The sequence below is a fragment of the Carassius auratus genome, chromosome 40 (genome assembly GCF_003368295.1).
Source record: "Carassius auratus strain Wakin chromosome 40, ASM336829v1, whole genome shotgun sequence".
In the NCBI taxonomy this organism is placed as follows: Eukaryota; Metazoa; Chordata; class Actinopteri; order Cypriniformes; family Cyprinidae; genus Carassius; species Carassius auratus.
In genome coordinates, this window is record NC_039282.1 from 8,318,674 (window position 1) to 8,337,895 (window position 19,222).

General features: G+C 38.3%; 2 protein-coding genes across 2 annotated transcripts; one reads left to right on the top strand and one right to left on the bottom strand.

Moving 5' to 3' along the window:
• Positions 1 to 226: 226 nt before the first annotated feature.
• On the top strand, positions 227 to 17,270 carry LOC113058469 (smoothelin-like protein 2). The gene is made up of 10 exons (XM_026226407.1): positions 227 to 377; positions 477 to 1,060; positions 11,145 to 11,226; positions 11,657 to 11,914; positions 11,996 to 12,058; positions 12,161 to 12,227; positions 12,729 to 12,872; positions 12,972 to 13,095; positions 14,708 to 14,859; positions 15,651 to 17,270. The coding sequence occupies exons 2-10, from the start codon at positions 596 to 598 to the stop codon at positions 15,775 to 15,777; spliced, it is 1,482 nt and encodes a 493-aa protein (XP_026082192.1). The 5' UTR covers positions 227 to 377; positions 477 to 595; the 3' UTR covers positions 15,778 to 17,270.
• On the bottom strand, positions 17,255 to 19,072 carry LOC113058470 (transmembrane protein 199). Its single transcript, XM_026226408.1, has 6 exons — positions 18,593 to 19,072; positions 18,437 to 18,510; positions 18,241 to 18,330; positions 18,110 to 18,152; positions 17,917 to 18,029; positions 17,255 to 17,815 (listed from the first exon to the last, which is right to left on the bottom strand). The coding sequence occupies exons 1-6, from the start codon at positions 18,762 to 18,764 to the stop codon at positions 17,720 to 17,722; spliced, it is 588 nt and encodes a 195-aa protein (XP_026082193.1). The 5' UTR covers positions 18,765 to 19,072; the 3' UTR covers positions 17,255 to 17,719.
• Between the last annotated feature and the right edge of the window lie 150 nt (positions 19,073 to 19,222).

The following is a 19,222-nucleotide window of genomic DNA, read 5'->3' on the forward strand; positions in this document are numbered from 1 at the left end:
GTGTCTGTTCCTCTGATATAGTACTGCTGAGACAGTGGGACATGCTTGAGCTGGAGAAATGTGAGTGGCCTTTATCTTTCAGGAGAAAAAAAGAGTGAGGAACAGTGAGTGAGAGAGAGCAGAGACAGAGCATTGTGTTGTTAAAGTGGAGATTAATACAGATACAATGGAAAGAAGGAGGAGGAGCCAGGATAAAGTGGAGCTCTATCTCTCCTCCTCCTTCCTCTTGTTCCCTCCCTCTCTCTGCTCCCTCCCCCGGGCTGCAGAAGTAGTAGGAGGTTAACGTGACTGTGAGAGCTGTACTTTAAAACAGCACGGCGGGCTGAACTCACACACTCAGACACACTCACAGCAAAGAAATCGTACTGAAACAAAAGGTCTGTAAACACTCAAACACTCACCATTTTAAAATTTTTTTACTCTACTTCTTTAAATTGCAGTTAAAGTTAGTTTCTGACTCATTTTTGTCTCCACAGGTCACTGTTGTCAATCCTTCTGGATTTCTAAAGGATCTGGGACATTAAACAATTTCCAGAGGGAAATATCAGAGACAGGTGTAGGACTGTAAAGGAAGGTACCTGGACTCGCGGCGGAGATGGATGCAGGCCCGTTGGCATCAGTGGCCGAGGGCTCTCCGGAAGGGGAGACTGTGTGTGCCGCTTTGGCCCGCTATGAAACCACACTGCGGGATGCTGTGCGGGAGATCCATGTGGACGTCAGCGCTTTCAAGCTGGGCATCGAGCGGAGACTAGAAGAGGCCATTAATGTGAGCGGACCTCTGGGCCGGGCCGTGGCACAGCTGCAGCAGGAGAACCGGCAGCTCAGGGGGCAGTTAGAGGCCCTGACCCGCCAGGTAGAGATGCTTACGGGGTCGGTGTGTGACAGAAGCACACTTCTCACTGAAGGATTGGCGCCACCACAAAGCAACAGCAGCACCGCGGGGCATCAGTCATCACTGTCTGCGGCCCCCAACATAGCAGCTCTAACCAGCTCTGCTTCCAGCCCCACCACCACACGCTTCTCCAGCAGAGCCACCTTCTCCGTCACCAGCAAGACTAATGTGAGTAGAGTCTTGTGTGTGTGTTTAAATAGAAGTATGAGCTCCAATGAGGTCATTTAGTAGAACTGGGGAAAAAATGGATTGATGTGGGGAACTTTATGTTCGAAAATTAAATATTTTGACATAGAGAAGCCCGAAGCTGGAAAATGTATGCAAACTAACTGAATGTTTGTAAAGGCAAAATTTGTCTCAGAGCTTTGGTGAAATCTCTGGCTGTTGAGCAACCTGCCAATTTAATATACATTTTATAGCCATTTTAGAAGTTTTGTAATGAAATTGAGGTAGCTCTGATGCTGCATTTCATTTACACTGAAATAAAGCAGCATATTTTATTATGGCTTTTATGCAGCATTGCGCTTTTTTGCACATAATTTGGAGCAGGAATAAACCTGCCTTTCCTCCTTCACTTGTCTGTGTAAAGGCTCCAGATTTTTGTGAAATGACCAATTTTTAATTAAAACAATCACTTTAAATTGCTCAAACAGCCCAGATGTTTTATTCACACCAGTACTGAATTAGCCATTTTAACAGATGTCATTCATTCAAAGCATGTGTCGGATTACACATTTAAGAAAATGTTTCAAATATGCTGATCCTGTGTTCTGACCTGGCATCACATGAAAAAATATGGTGAAGTACATTGTATTTAGCATTTAAGGTAATGATTCTGAAAATTATTCTCTTAAGAAAAGTTGGTAGCCAGAGGTTCCCATTGTCTTATTGTTATTCAATTGAACCAGATTACTGAGACTATCACCTTTTGTTTGTAATGGCTCTTGGTGCCTCTGCCCCAGTCTTTGAGTAGTTATACTGATTGGATTAGGACTGGTGAAATGGGACAGGTTACTATACCTGAATACCTTATTTGCATTTTTTGTTTAAGGTCATCACCTAGGTGCTTTGTCTCCATAAGCACTGCCCCCTAAATGTATACAAACTACAATATATCACTGCCTTTATTTAGACCTTTGATTACTGCAGCACCACACAGCTCGTTCTCAATAAAGAGTCCTTATAGATCCTAGTCTTCGCTCTTAAGTTTTCAACACATGCTTTATTTGATTATGTACATTTCATAGATTGTATATTTATTCTGTAAACTCTGCAGTTGAGGGCATTTAGAATCCTAGGATGCAGTTCTCGGTATGATGGATAATGGCTCTATTCAGGATTACAGGACTACTGTGTTATTTTGTTTGAGACGACTCACTGTTGAGTTGAACCTGTCAACTTTAAGCCTTTAACAGCTGATGCTGTGACAGTAAAACTCAAACGTCACGCAGACATCACTCATTACTATAGAGCATGGTGCTATGAAGTATTAAAAATAGTATAATTTGCATTGCATGCAAATAAAATTGCATTTTTTCATAAGGTCTTGTTTTAGATTTCAGGTTTGTAAATGGTTTTTCTAAATCATCATCATTTTAGTAGCAGGAGTTCAGTTGATTTTGGCTGAGTGAGAATCAGAAGAGACAAGGAAGGCTGTTATCTTCCCTGCCACATCCATACCTGCCAACCGCATAATGAGAGAGCAACATTCTGGGCTTGTAAAATACTCAGAGACTGTTGTGGCAGGTCTGCGGAGCACTACTGCAGAAAGAAGTGAGTGAGGGAGAGAGAAAGACTTCACGTGGGGATGTGTGCTGGCCTGCCTCCACGTGGCTGTACTGAAAGCACCTGCAGATATCACAAGTATCACACTTTATCTCACGCTCTTCCTTCTAAGTTCGTGTCTGTCTCTGATTCTTTCCGAGGCCTGTTGTACTTTCCATTCTTGGGAAATGACAGTTTATCCTGGGCTTAATCTCAGACTGCCGCCACTGTATCTGAGGCATTTCATGTTCTTGTCTCTTAACTATTATTCTGTCTTGCACGAAACACTGTCTCCAGAAACTCTTCCTCTCCATCTGTCTGTCATACTATGCTTGGCCTCTCTCACTACAGTTCATAGGATTTGAATTTGAATTTAAATTGATTTAGCAAACAAAATCCATATATGAAATTTGAATTTAAATTTAAAGAAGAAGAATAAAAATTATTTGAATTTCAAAGATTAAAAAAGAAACATAAGATTAAATTACTAAATAACTTTGTTCATTCTATATTTTTTTGCTGCGACTTTACTGTCAAAACTTTAAATGCACATGAACCGGATCATCCTGTGTTCCTCTTCCGTCCAGAGTTCAAGCTTTTGCTCTGCCGTCACTGTGTGCCGTCTCCACTGAGGTGTCCTACACTGCTGTTGCCAATTACTGCAGCATTTCTGCGGTTTCAATGGTCCATTGTGTCAAGGTTCTGCCTCATTTAAAGTACGCTGAATGAGTCAGGATTTAAAGAACATGCAGGACACCCTCCTCCTTTCTTTATTCAACGGGATGTTGTCTAGATATAGCACTGATGGACTCCACTGGAGACTCTCATGTTTGAAGGACTTGGCTGGGAACCACACCTGTAGAACCTGGTCCCACCACATGTTTACATTTGGCCCCAAGCACGAAACAGCCTCTTGCCCTCCATTACTGTTCATGTGAATAAATTGTTTGGGGGTCAGTAGGTTATCTTTGACTCTACAGTGCCTCAACATAGTCACTGCATTGTAAAAGTCAGACACTTTGACTCCCAATGGAGTGTGTGTGTGTGTGTGTGTGTGTGTGTGTGTGTGTATGTGTGTGTGTGTGTGTGTGTGCGTGCGTGTGCGTGTTCGGCTCTACTTCTCCAGAGCATGTGAGGGAGAGAGTAGAGATTGGGGTGGGAGGAAGATAAGATTTGCACGGGTGTTATCTGTGGAACAGAGCATGCTCAAAATCTTAGAGAAAGGATAGACACACACAGGCGCCAACAGATAGTGCAGAGTTTAAGTATTAATCATAAACTCAGTCGATTTTCTCTTAGCTTCACACCATCAATCCCAAATTATGAAGATAATATGGCCTGGATTTGGTCTCCAAATCCTAGCCTAAGAGGTTTTTATTGATTTCTTTTTTTTAGCTGCTCTACACTGAGCTTCAAGTTTTGCAATGGCATCAAAGTAAATGTCTTCTAGCATCTTGGTTCGGCTTGTTAACCTAGTTGACAGTGCGTTTCACAAATCTCTGTGAGCTACTTTGTGTTGTAGCTCCAACATTGTTTCAGAGTTTTGTTTTAGCCATAGATTTTGTCTTTTGACAAACATATCCTTTAAATTTATTTTACATTTTAGTCAGTTTTACTCAAAACAGCATCTAGTTTTAGTTTAATTAAATCACATTGATGAGTGAGTGTAAAATATACAAAATACATTCAAACATTTATATATATTAAATATGTAGCACTTCACTTTACCGGTGATCATTCACTGTTCAAAATTAATATACTGATATTACTGATGGTTTACAAAATTCAATCCGCACATCTTTGCAAACAGACTTTATCATCTGCATTAAAGGAGTCATTCTCTCGGTTTCTTTCTTCTGTTGAACACAATGATGTTTTGAAAAATGTTAGTATCCGAACAGTTAATGGGTGCCATTGACTTCCATAGAAGCGAAAACAAATACTATGGAAGTCAATAGTGCCCATCAACTGTTCAGATACTAACGTTTTTCAAAATATCTTCTTTTGTGTTCAACATAAGAAAGAAACTCATACAGGTTTGGAATGAGTGGAGGGTGAGTAAATGAGAAGAGAATTTTCATTTTGGAAGTGAACGACTTCTTTAACATCCTCCGCTAGGCTTGTAGCAACTAGCAGAATTTGCAGCATTTTCTTGAACCAAACTTGCCCTAAGAACAGACACAAAGCACTTTTTCCATGGGAAAGACAGCATATTTCAGAATGTACTATTAAGCTAAATAAACTGTAAATATCATAAAATAAATTGGATTTTGGAAGTAGTATGTTACAAATTAATATATTGTTTTTGTTTAGTAGCTCAAGTAAATGCATCCTCATGTCTGTCTTTTCTGAGGATTGTTATAATGCAAGTATTCTTCCATCAAGCCATTTTAAACTGGCAAAGATCCATTAATATTTATAGTTTTGACATACACCATTCACTATGCTATGACATGAACTTAAACATTTATTCCTTCTGTGACATGTTTGTTCACACCACACATCTGTAGCGAGGACCTTTTTTTCTCTACATATACCCCATGTTGCCCAGCTTCACCAAATGACCATAACAGCACTTCAAATCCCATGTTTGGCTCTGGCAGTGTGAGAAACACACTCCTTGCTTTGACTTGCCTCAGCCTGGAGTGCCAGTACATCAAGTGTTCAGCCATCTAGTATTGCCAAAGTGGAGCTGTTTTTAAAACGGTCCACTTTGGTTACATGAAGCCCAGAGGAATGCCGTTTGATCTGACATGCTGGGCTTTAAATAAGGTTTTGATGCTGGATGTTTTCTAGATTTGGACAGCCTGCCAGGTAGCCAAGTTAGGCTTCCAAAGGCTTAATGGCTGAGCATTTGTTTGCAAAGATTCACTTAATCGTTCACATTTGCGAGGCTGCTGGACTCCAAGCCTTTATTTATGAGGCTAATGCGTATGAATACGCGCCTGTATAATTTTTATGCATTGGCAGGAGGGTTAAAGGAGCTTACTTGAACATACTAGCATGTGTTTGTTTGCATGTGTTTGTGTGAGACATGTTTGACATTTCTAGCCCGGCGCTGGCCCAAAGCCAATGCACTCACAATGGAACAGATCTTTCGTTTAATCTCCTCCCGTTGCCCTGACTGGATCGCCATGTCCAGCACAGATTCCTGGCAGAGAAGAAGGAGTAGAAAAAAAAAACTTTGCACAGCTATTAATACAGTAGAGTGCAAGAGAGGGAAAGAGTGAGGGAATGTGAGAGGGAGGGTGGAAAAGAGAATAGATTGTGGATGGGGGGCTAGAGAAAGGCATCCAGCCACTCCCATGCTGCCCCTTGCTCTCCTAATTACTTCCAGACAATGACATGTATTTTCATCTCCGTGGTTACAGGTTAATAATTCTGTGTTTACGGGATGACCTCACTGCCCTTCAGGAACCATTGTCCCACCTTGTAGGAATGTGTCAATGGGACAAGAATTGGAGAAATTTGGTAAAGAAGTTTTAGTCAAGGCCTTGCCTATACACCCATTTGTGTGTCAACGGATTAAAATACAAGGCCCTTGGTGTTTCAGGTGGTGCTAGAAAGTCTAAACCCACTTAAGCTCACCTGAAATGTCTGTGTGTTTGACCACTGCCTAGATTTGTGTACTCCATCTGCAGGTAGGGCCGTAGATGTAGCGAGTCCCTCTGGGCTACAAACCATCAATCGTGCTTTAGCAAATCTAAAATGTACTTATGTGTTAGTGTAAGCATTTAAAATACCCGGTGGACATTATAAGAAAGAAATATAAAATATATGAAAGTATATTAAAGTATTTAAAAAATTGGGGAAACTATCTAAAAAATAAAAACAAAAAACGTAGAAACATTTCAGAATTCAAATAATTATTTTGAGACAAATCTAACTGAACTAGTTCACAAATAACATTAATTAATTAATTTATTTCAGCCAATTGTTTTCAGTAAACCCTTTCTCAAACAGCACTAAATGATTCATTTGGGAATTTAAATTGCACCAGTTTAACTTACTGATTCAGTAATCCAGTTGGAACAAATCTTAAACTAACAAATCACTTAATTGGTCTTGTCTGATTCGAAAGGAGCAAAGAACTGAGAGTAATCCCCAAAGCTTGAATATGCTGACTCCTAATAATTCTTAAAAAGGTCAGACTGGACTTTAAATGGTATTTAATATGACTGAACACCAATGAAATTAAATTAGAAGCTCAGATTCAGGGCTTGAATTTATGTGCTCTAGAGAACGACAAGGCTTTTTTTACAGTGTACATTTGTGATTGTGGGAGTATGTGGGAGTCAAAATGAAGCACACCCAACTCCCTGAGAAATCAGGAGGAATTTTCTTAGTTCACACACACACACACACACACAGCTGAGTGTTCAAAATGCCCCTGCAAAGGTTTTCTTTCCATTCTTACGTCTGTTAAAAGAGAGAAATTGCGTGCTTTGTGAGGCTTTGAAAAACAGGTGTTTGGGCCTCTTTATTCACAAACACTTGAGTTTTTAAAGGAAACCACAGAGCAAAGACCCTCACAAACCAGGCATCCCATCCCTGGCTGTCTCAGCTTCATAGACTACCTCTCTCTGACTTTCTAACAAAAGGAAAAGTAACCCTTAAATTACTTTCAGCCAAATAGGGGTACAAATATTTCTCTTCAATCACAAAAGATTCATTTGCTGTTTACATTGTAGACTTATGCCTTAAACACCATCCAGTTTGCTTTTCATGATCATGACACTCCTGCTCCAAAAGTGAGCCCAGCTATTTGTACACTGGAAAATATAAATAGCACTATCGGCATGGCTTATTAATACCAGATAAGGCCTCGTAAGACCTGGCTATCTGTAGGATTTGTGTGACAGGGACTCGAATTAGTCCTCTGAACTCTCTAAAGTTCTCCCACAAACATGCCCTCTATTGTTGTTTATGTTCCATTCCATTCCCCCGCCACCACAATGTTCCAAGAATCGCAAATGTCACAGTGAGGCAAGAATATCCCCTTAGATCCATTTAAAATCAGACATGCACACACACAGTGCTTCATCAAAACTGGCATTCATTTCTCTGATCATACACAGAACAGCTCTCTGTTTTCTCTTGCAGTAACAATGCTCAAGCCACCACACTCATATTTCGCTCACCATCAAATCACTCAGAGATTATATAAAATCAACCTTGTGATTATCGACTGCAAAAATCGTCCTTCATGCACCTCAGCTTTGCACAGTCAGGCTGCCAGAATGCTGGGGAAATTCTTGTGTTGCCGTAGAGGGACATTTAGACTCACATGAAAGGCTTTCTGTGTGGGGAGTCCATTGTCTGAGCGGATTGTACATAGTAACCACATTTAGAGACATTCGGTTTTTTGGCCTATTGTAGGAAAAACCCAAATGGACTGAAGACTCCGCAAGGCCTCTGCTCGTCTTCTCACCTGCTGGAGTGATTACTGTGTCTCTAAAGGGGCTGCATTCAGTGCTCTAGTGGTCTGTTTTGAATAGTCTGAGAGACCACACTGTTATCAAAAGCACCCTTATTGTCTATGAATGCCCCCAGTTATGGAGCAACAGCACGTACAGGAGATGAGCGACCCTCCCTGAGGACAAAAGGATGGACTGTCCAATTTTTTCCCCTCTTGTGTGTGGCTAGAGGACTCAGGCTGAAGTTGAGCTGAAGAACTAAATTGCCATGTTGATGATAATTGATATTGAAAATGGTCTTTTAAAGGAATCAGTTGAACCAATTCACAGAATTAACACTGAATGATTCAGTTGTGAATTTGACTAATTGTAGCAGTTAACAACTCAATGATTTAATTATATATTCAAGACCAAATAGCAATTTGAACTGTTTCACAAACCACATTAATTAATTTATTAGAAAATTTGACTGATCCAGTTGCAGCAATTAATAATTAACTGATCAGGGGTGTGTTTCCCAAAACCATAGTTGCTAACCTGTTAGCAACTTAGTTGGTTGGCAATTTGAAATAGCATTGCAACCAACAAAGTTGCAAACTTAGTTAGCAACTATGATTTTGGGAAACGCACCCCTGCTTGAGACTTACTTTTAGACCCAGTGGCCGATTCAATGTTATAGTCAATGCCTGACTGTGTTGTGCAGTTCCTGAACAAATCTTTCCTTTGAGACATTTGCTGAGTCCCAATTCGCATACTATCCGTCCTAAATAGTATGCGAAACTAGAATTAGTACGTCCCAAATCGTAGTATGTTGAAAAGAGTATTACAAAGATACCCGGATGGTCTACTATTTCCGGTTAGAATTCGAAGTGCAGATCAACTAGGCAACCACGTTGTCGTTCACGTTGCATGACGTCATCGAAGTATGTCCCAGAACATGCATACTCTTTTGCTACACACTCAAAAGTATGTACTTTTTCCTCACAAAAAAAAGTACATACTTTTAGGTCGTAGTATAAGTAGGCGAATTGGGACTCAGCGATTGTTTTTTTTTTTAAAGAATCAGTTGAACCAGTTCACAGATATCAAAGAATGAATCAGTTGTGAAGTCATCAAGTCAGTAATTCAATGATCTGTTTGAGACCAGATAGCGATGTCCAATTTGTGAATATAATGATTCTTTGAGGCAAGGTTTTTTTTTTTTTTTTGAATCAAGTTCACAAATAACATTTAATTAATTAATTTGTAAATTCAGCTAATCCAACTGCAGCAGTTAACAACTCACTGATCTGCTCAAAAACCCAGTGGGATCATCAGATTTGTGAATGAATCATTCTGTTAAGATTGAAGTTGAGCTGAACAGCTAAATTATTATGTTGATAGAAATGTAATAGGTTTGAAAAATAAAAGCTAAATAAAAAGTAATATTATTATAGCAGTGTGATACTATGCTCGAATAATTAATAAATTAAAGAAGTTCATCGATTATAAAAATAGTTGCAGCCTTAGTCTAAATTGCTTTTCCACGTGTTCTATCTCACCTCCCAATTTCCTGCACTTGTTTTATAACTCCTCTATATTAATGATTCATTCTCTGGGATGAGGGAATATGTTGTTTCTGGAGGAAAAAAGAGAGCAACTGGGGTTGTGCATGCGGAACATGAGATGGGTGTGGTTAGATTGCCCCCTACACCTCTTAATTTAGCCCAGGAGCCGAGCAACAGGTGACCTCCGTGCCAGAATAGTGCCTGAACCAATGCATTTGGAAGGAATTTCAGATTCAAACCAAAGTGACTGCAGGCAATGTTTTTTTTTTTCAAATTCAGGCTGTGCAAAAACACTTTAATACATGTTCCCTATCACTCAGTCTGCTGATATCCCATAGAGAGACTGAAATATGATGCAATCCAGCACCAAACGTTTGCACTGAGCCGAAAACCTGCGTGTTCAGCGAGCAAAGAAGAGTTGGATAGGTTTCATAGCTGGGGTGAATTTTGTCTCCCCCTATCTTCCCTCCAACTGCACGCCCCTCCAGCATTCTTAAAATGTGATGTCACCTGGCCTCCAGTTCAATTACTCCTTGAATCTCACTAGGAACTTATTTCTCTTTTAAAATGCACTGATTGCGTGCCTGGATTTAATCCTTTTGTTTTTGTATTTGCACTCATAAATGAGTACTTCCTAATAGCCTGTGCATGGCGACACATTTGTTAGTATATTAGCATGTGTTTTCATGTCAGGCTGCACACAAAGCAGCTATTTAAAGCCCATTGATAAGCTGCCAGGCAATTACTGACAGCACACGAGATAACTAAACATGCACATTCATTCATTTGGTCTGCTTCCAGGCCTTAAACAACTTGTCCATCACTCCCTTAGGAGACAATCTGCTTTTATAATGGTTAGCTCATTGCAGCCAAGGCCAAAAATCTGTATCTGTATAACTATTTGATGGCTGAAGTCTGAAGTAAATGAAGCAAGGCAGTGACAGTGTGTAACTTCAAGGCACTAATATCAGCATGTGATCTTGCATTAAGGTCAGACAGAAGAGTGCATAGAGGGCACAAGTGGCTATTAAAGATTAAAATAAACCAGCAAAGCAGCCATATCTTTACTGATGACCCACATCAGCCCTGATCCAAAGCTTTGATTTATTTTTAAAGGAGGCTGTAGGCTTCTTTAAACATTACCGGACTCCATAGTGATTTCCCAGTGAACCCACTAATCCCATCAAATGTCTTTGATTAGATTACAACACTGAAGAACTGATTTGGAGACACTTTGGCTCTTTTCATGTCTCTGATTAGGGTTTATTGGATAATCACATCATGTGTCTCTTGCTCCTTATCCTGTTTCAGCGCTTATCCATTTGGGACTGGGCCTCTTGAAAAAGATACTCGTTTATTAGGGGCCTGTTTTAAAGCTATTTATTTTCATGGCTGACCAAATTCCACACAGTTTTATCACAGTATTAAATATTTGATATCAATTCTAAAATCTAAAGCTAAAGATTACATTTACAGTTATTCAATCATTCATCTTTTTAAAGATGCTGCTTCTCTCTGTAACAGAGTATTGAGCGAGATGAGCCCATTGAAGTGGATCCAGCACCAATTTCTCATGGCTTGGAGAACGGACACATATCCTCAACAGGTATTACCCATAATTAATTCTTGTAAACCATACATGGGCTGCATCTCAATCAGCTACCTAGTTACATTAGTCAGGGCACTGACCAGCCTATCAGATATTTGAAGGCATGTCTTAATTGCAAAATTCCCAGTGCACTAGATCCTTTTCTCCCAAAAACTCCAACAGCGCATCGCAAAAAACCAGGAAACTATGTTCCCTTAAGTCGATTCAAGAAACATGCCTTAAAAGCATAGATGTAATGCTTTATGATCTGGATCTGGAGCATCTGCAGCATAGATGTAATGCAAGCTTATGATAAACCAAAACATTATTGAGTGTTGGTGTGGACGCTAACATATTTATTTTTACAGTTCTTGTTCTTGGTGGGACTGGGCCATTATACTGCATCATTTGTAACATACTGACCCCAATCCATCATCTCTCCAATCAGAAAACTCCATTGAGCCTTTGAGGAGAAGCTCACCCTCCAACGGTGTGTCACAGGAGCACTCAGCCCCTGTTTCCATGGCGATGCCACACCTGCCCATCACAGCAACCACCAAAGTGGCTGACTCTGCAGTTATGAAAAGTCCTGAGTCACCTGGAAGCCCGATGCAAGCCATGCCGTCAGCCATAACAGATTCACTGACAAGCAGTCAGCCGGTCACCAACGATAACCAGCCACAACTAGAGTCTCCTGCTCATGCAGGTATGACTATCACAACTACAGCTACAGATGAGTCTTTCTGCTGTCATCTCTTAAATGTGTGTGTTGGTCTTGTGTTTACAGTACCGTCTGTGAAAACATGGGCTCCGACTCCTGCCAGGACTATGGGCTCTCCACGGCTTAGTGGTAGAACAAACTCAACCATTCTCTGTGACTCATAAATACAGCATGTGCTTTTATCACAAAGCCTGTCTCATTGTTTGTGTTGCTACATGTTTCATCTTACAGAGAAAGCATCTTCGGCTCCAGCCAAGTCAGTGACTTACTCTGGGCTTTTCCCACACATTACAGACAGGTGGGTCGAGTCCGAATATGCTTATGTGCAAATACATTTTTACACTAAGCAAGATAGTCTTGGTAACATTTAAAAACAAGGTTTAATTTGTTAGCATTAGTACATTAGTTATAATAAACTTTGAACTAGCAATTCTTTGTAAAGCATTTATTATCTTGGTTCATGTTATTGCATACACTACTATTAAAAGATTAAAAAATTCAGCAATGATACATCACATTGATCAAAACTGAGACAAAAAATATATTTAATGTTACAAACGTTTTCTATTTCAAATAAACGCTGTTCTTTTGAACTTTTATACTCATTAATGAATCTGAAAAAAAAACCATCAGTTTCCACAAAAATATTGATATGAAATGAGCATGTGACACTGAAGACTGGAGTAATGGCTATTAAAAATTCAGCTTTGCCATCACAGGAATAAATTCATTACATTTTAAAATATATTACAAATAGAAAACGGTTATTGTAAATTGTAAAAATATCTCTTTGTTTCAGGAATGTGGATATGTCAGAAGATTTATCCTTCGGTAAAGGTATTGAGCGCAGACGAGAGCTTGTGAGGTCCCAGACTTTACCTCGAAACATTGGAGCCCAGGCTCGCAGGTCCATTTTTGAGAGGCTGGACTCTGAGAACAACAGGTAATGGAATCATCCTGCATTTCTAAACAACATTTTTTTCATCCTCTGATATGTCATTTGAAATAAAAAAACCCTCTTGCATTGATCTACCCAAATCAGTCGACCCAAGCCTGTGGATTCCAAACCAAAGCTGAAACGTTCTCAGAGCTTTGGAGTGTCCAGTGCTAGCAGTATCAAGCAGATTCTTCTGGAATGGTGTCGATCCAAGACCATTGGGTACCAGGTAAGACATGCCATAAATGTCTTGGGATTTATCTCAAACCAGGAGAAAACGGGAGCTTTGCACACATACAACATAGCCAGTGTTTTAAAACTATGAAAGGTTTCATAAAACTGATAGGATGAGGATTATCCGCATTATACCACAGGGCTTCTCATACTGTTATTTTAAGATATAGCACATTATGAAGTGTTATTCTCTTCATTAGCTTTCAGTGTATCAACTTTACTATCAAAGCAAAGACAGTGAATGGTCATTATTTGTGTGGTATTAGTGTTTCTCCCTATATATATTCTGCTCGGCTCTAGTGCGGCTTTGCAAACCAGCCCATGTGGTTTTAGTTAGAGATTGTAATGTAATGGTCAAGCCTAATTTAGTGTCAAGAGAGAGTAGTACATAAACATGAGAACCAGAGCGGACAGCTGACAACACGCGTGACGGTTTCCATTTCCCTCAGTGACAGACACTGTCTTAGCCTGTCAGATTTGCCAGCTACGGATGAAAAATGAATACCATTAAATGATGAGGTGTACAGAAAATTCCAGCATATGAAGATAAGAGCCAGACAACAATAAAACATCTGCTCTAACAACCAAAATAATGTATGCAGACTCTCAAAGAAAATTGTTATTGTTCTATGCCTTTCATAATGCTAGCACCTTCTTTTTCCAGGCTATTGTTATTTGGTATTATTATTCGATTAAGATTTATTACATTCTTAAATTACATTATATAGAAATTCAGAACACTTCTTAAACTTACAAGAATATATGTGTAGTATCAGTGTTATTTTAGCATTATCTAGACGCTACATAATAGTATGTTTTTATTTTTTTTTGAGTCATTTTGTTGTTTTATCATTTTTCTTAGTTTTTCATTTGTATATATATATATATATATATATATATATATATATATATATATATATATATATATATATATATTAAGTTATTTTAGAGCATCAAGTTAAACTAAATGAAAATAAAAGTGTTGGCAACTGTCTAAAAATTGTCACAGTTATGGACTTTTGGATGTGTTTCTTTCTGTTCCTCTTCTCTTGCCTTGTTTAGTTCCGTTGCCCTATAGTTTCAGATCAGTCCTGATTTTCTACGGTTACTTGTGATTTGCAGCTGTCACTCTTTCATTAGCCTCCTTATTTATACTCCCTGTTCTGTTCAGTCTTTGCTGGTTATTTTGCTTTACCATTGTGTGTGCTACGTTTGCTCCTGTGATTAAATCTTATTTTAATTTCCGTTAATGTTTATTTGTGAAAAATGTATGGTTATAATTTTAATTTTATTTAATCAAATATAATAACCCTATATATATCCTAAGCCTACCTACATATATGATTTAGGTGTGTGAAGCATAAAAATATTTTTATTAATGTATTTTTTTTTTATCTGTATTTTTATACAGTTCATTTGATAAATTACAATTACATACATTTTTTTATAAATCTTTTTGGAATAACATGCACTGATGAGTCAAGTTGAGTGAGACCAGGACCAGGAAAATAATACAGCCAATTTTGACTTTGTGTTGAAGGGTATGGGAGTAAAACCCCAGTGTGCTGTGAAATATAATAGCTTCACTCTCTCCCATTAATCTGCAGAACATCGACATCCAAAACTTCTCATCCAGCTGGAGTGACGGCATGGCATTCTGTGCCCTGGTCCACTCTTTCTTCCCCACAGAGTTTGACTACAACGTCCTGTCCCCTGCCGACCGCAAACATAACTTTGAGCTGGCATTCAGCACTGCAGAGTAAGTCCCTGGAATGAAGGCAACTCTGTTCAGCTTTTTCACAATACCATTGAGATGTCAACACACTTCATGGTGCCTTAAACTCTTAAGTTTGGTAGTTTGTCTTATTGTCATTGCATCAGACACTGAAAAAGGTAGATGAAATTAGTAAGAAATATGATTTTTGGACTAAAAATATTAAATAGCACAATTGTTTTCATCATTATTAATAGTAAAAAAAAAACTATGAACCTATAAAATAAAAAAAACTATAAAATTCTGTGAGTAAATAAAGACTGCATATTGATTTTCATTTAAAAGCTCTAATAAAGTATTAAAAGTCTTTAAATAGAAATAGATTGGATAGATGAGATGTGAACTAAACATGACCCGACCTAAAAAGCTGAACAGAATGATATCAAACTACAAGTTCACATAAATCATCTGCAGTTGTGCTCCACATCACTTCACAGTGCGGCACAGAATATAATGTTTCTTAGTTTCCGATGCGTCTGAGTCTAGGGTGTCCGTAAAGCTCTAACATGCCAACAAATTCCTGTTGAGCTCAAAGGAACCTCCTCGAACAGCTACTCCGACCTGACAGCTCTGCAGCATGACATCATGCTCCTACAACTGTGTCCCAATTCCCACATCCTGAAATATTTGCATATGCCTATAACTGCACTTCCAACGTCATCTGAACATATGTATTACACTTAGCATATTAACTTAAACAGTCAGGGGACATGGAAAATGAATAAAACCAACCATACACGTCCAACCCTGTTAAATCTGTTTCTCTGTATTTCCAGGGAGAAAGCTGGCTGCGATAGACTCATTGAAGTGGAGGACATGATGGTGATGGGAAGAAAGCCAGACCCCATGTGTGTCTTTACTTACGTCCAGTCACTATATAACCACTTGCGCAAGTTTGAGTGAGATCTCGGCCTCTTCGGCCCCTGCTGAACCCTCTGCACTGCCCCCTGCGGGACAAAACTGAACTTTGATATAGTCACTATGGCATGGGGCTGCAAAATGTCCAGGGGAACCCACACCATTTCAATTGCATTTTAGTCAAGAAAAGATCATTGACATGGTTTTTGTATAAGTCACGCTCTTTTAGGAATGGTGGCCTTTTTAGAAATGCATTACTAAACAGATTGAATTTAAAGGAATATTTCACCCAAAAAACAAAATTTTTTTTTTTTACTGATGGTGTACTCATACTCAGGCCATTCAAGATGTTTGTTCTTCACTGGAATGGATTTGGAGAAATCTAGTATTAAATCACTTGTTCACCAATGGATCCTCTGTAGTGAATGGGTGCCGTAAGAAAGAGTCCAAACAGTTGATAAAAACATCATAATTCATAAGTTCCACACGACTTCAGTCCATCAATTAACGTCTTTTCTGCATGTTTTTAAGAAACAAATCCATCATTAAACCTTTTTTTAACTTCAAAAAGTTGCTTGCGGCTAAAACATGAGTCCTCTGTCATAATATTGTTTGTCCAGTGAAAAAAGTTGTCTTGTCTGGAGAAGAAAAGAAAGTTGCACAGATCAAGCACCGTTTACAAGTGCAAACTGTTCTAAACAAATATGTTGGTGGATTTGGATGTGAGAGGAGAACATGGGATGGACTTTTCATTGGGAAGTGTTATTATGGATTATAGATTCGTAATTTGGCAAAGAGTGATCACAGTTTAAAGTTGAAATGCCTTTATGATTGTTTTGTTTATTAAAATCACATCTTTTTGATGTTAACTGAAGTCATGTAAACAACTTGTGGATTATTGTTATGTTTGGATGCTCATTCTAACAGCACTTGTACACTAGAAGATCCATTGTGAGTAAGTGATGTTATGCTAAATTTATCCAAACATCTAAGATGGCCTGAGGGTCAGTAAATGTACATTTTTGGGAGAACTATTATTTTAAGATAGTGAATTATGGAGCCAATTTATAGACTTCAAAGACAGAGACATTTGAGAAATGTACTGATGAAAGATAGAAAGAAATAGCAATGTACAGTTAATAAGATACAATATATCCTTTGTTCTAAAATAGACTGGCACATTTTTTATTACTGTTTTGTCTTCTTTTTTTTTTTTTTTTTGAGGGGCTTAAGAGTTTCATAGGCCACCTTGAGCTGCACATTTCTGGTTGTCTTTTTGTACTGTTTCTGTAGCTTTGCCAAAGCTCAGATACACAGCTCATGTGCAAGACGTACTGTACAAAACATACAGTAAGCACTGGATCTGCATTGTAACCAGAAATGCTGTAAACCCTGTTTAAACAAAGCAGGTCTCTTAACAGTGATCATCACCATCAGCAAGTGTGATTTAAATGTTGTTGGTTGTTTTGTTTTTTGAATGCTTTTGACTCATCTTAGCTTTATGAATGTTATTTTCTTGTAAAAAAAAAAAAAAAAAAGAGAAAAGAAAAAAAAATGCATTTTCCCACACTACATTTTTTGAATCAGTAACAATTACAATAAACATCAAAGGACAAATGTTTCTTAGTTACAACTTAAAAATAAGGAATAACACTCCTGTAGAGGGCATTCAAATAAATATGAACATAGATGTGAATAACAGTGATCATAATGTACCTCCTAGTTTCTTGAGAGCAAAGAAGTGGTTTCCAAAACCACTTAATTGTCTAATTAAACTGTTGATTAATTCTAAACTTTCTGATTAATTCTTACACATTTCAGTATAAAGGATTTCTTCGTAAAAGCCTTTATTAAATCAAGACTAATCACTCAACCTCATTGTTTGGATTTGGAGAGACACTAAGCAAACTTAAAAAAGAAGCTCTACAGTGAAAAACATTGATGATGACACAAAAAATACAGAAATGTTGGATGATTTTAGTTGGTATTAGGGCTCTCCGAGCTCTCCCTCCATAGTCCGGACCAGAACATAAAGCTCGGCAAGACCGACAACAGATGCCGCAATCACTGCAGCTATTACTCTCTGAAAGAAAATACATACAGAGACATTAGAAATATGTTTTGTTCCTAAACACCTAACCTCTTTCCCTGTGCATTGATGGTGTGAATGCTGTTTGCACTTACTGCTGTCGTCTCTGTGAAGATATACTGGCTGCCCAGGTATGAACAGGCAAATGCAGCAACAACAGTCACCAGGAAGTTCAATAAAGTAACAACAACTGCCTTCACGGAACGCACTGAAAAACACAAATGGCACATAAGATGAACAAGACAGAGATAAATAAAAAATGAGGAGAGAACAATAGAACATCCTGACCTTGTCGTCCAAAATCTGCTAAATTTCCATGATGATGCATTTCCTGTTGAGCAAAATATACATTTACTGACATGATTTACAAAAACACGTTATAAGCACGTATATAATAAAGTCTGTAGAAGAGAGTTCACCTGTGGATTTACATTCCGTGTCATTCTCTTATATTCTTCATTAGCAAGTTTTGCTTTAATTTTTTCTAGACGGGCCACCAGCTGGGGGTTCTGTTGGGAGGAAATAAATAACTATGATTATCAAACTTAAAACACTGAATAATATAATGTCTAATATTAACTTAAATACAGATAGTAATGAAGTATTCCCACTTACCCGTGGAGGTCTGATGACTTCCGGAAGATGAAGTGTGCTGTCCTCAAACAGTTCATGAAGATACAGTGGATGTCCTACAAAAACAGCACACTCAGCTTGTAATGTGCAAATACATCAAAACATTAATTGCTCTATAAAATGTGAATGTTTCTTAACCGTTTTCTTGAAGAAGCTGGTGTAGTTTTCTCACAGTCTTGAACGGTATGATGGCCTGATCTGTCAGAGCCTTCAGTTCTTCCTTCAGCTCTTCTGACATGACAGGTTCTCCCTCCAGCAAACCTCTCGCCTTCTCCTCAAATCTCTCTCCGACTTTAAACGAAGAAGCCATGATAACAAATATGCCTGCTAAAGATCAGGACACCTTAACGTACACTTAGTAGTTTATGTATCTCAGCACTGTATCAGGCTATGTGGGACACTAAATAGACAAGTAGCGAAAAGGAACTTCCTCGTTTAATGTATCAAAAAGCTAAAACTACATCAAATTATATAAAAGAAAAAAAAATTCCTAACCAAACTAATGTGTTATTTTAATGTCGCTCTAATATAATCATATTGTATCTTAATGTACATGTTTCCTATTTACAGCCCTGCACATCAGCTGATTCCTTCTTCTTCTGGGTGTTTATCGCCCGATTGCAAACCAACTACACAATGGCACAGCGCCACCTGCTGTCAAGGAATATATTCAGCGCAAGAAAGGCTTTTATTAGTATTTTATTCTTATTTTATATATATATATATATATATATATATATATATATATATATATATATATATATATAT

Coding starts and splice junctions, on each gene's coding strand:
- LOC113058469 (XM_026226407.1), top strand. CDS start 596: ATGGATGCAGGCCCGTTGGCATCAGTGGCCGAGGGCTCTCCGGAAGGG. Junction 1,061..11,144: donor CCGTCACCAGCAAGACTAAT/GTGAGTAGAGTC, acceptor TCTCTGTAACAG/AGTATTGAGCGAGATGAGCC. Junction 12,059..12,160: donor GGGCTCTCCACGGCTTAGTG/GTAGAACAAACT, acceptor TTCATCTTACAG/AGAAAGCATCTTCGGCTCCA.
- LOC113058470 (XM_026226408.1), bottom strand. CDS start 18,764: ATGGCTTCTTCGTTTAAAGTCGGAGAGAGATTTGAGGAGAAGGCGAGA. Junction 18,331..18,436: donor AAGTCATCAGACCTCCACGG/GTAAGTGGGAAT, acceptor TCCTCCCAACAG/AACCCCCAGCTGGTGGCCCG. Junction 17,816..17,916: donor TCTTCACAGAGACGACAGCA/GTAAGTGCAAAC, acceptor ATTTTCTTTCAG/AGAGTAATAGCTGCAGTGAT.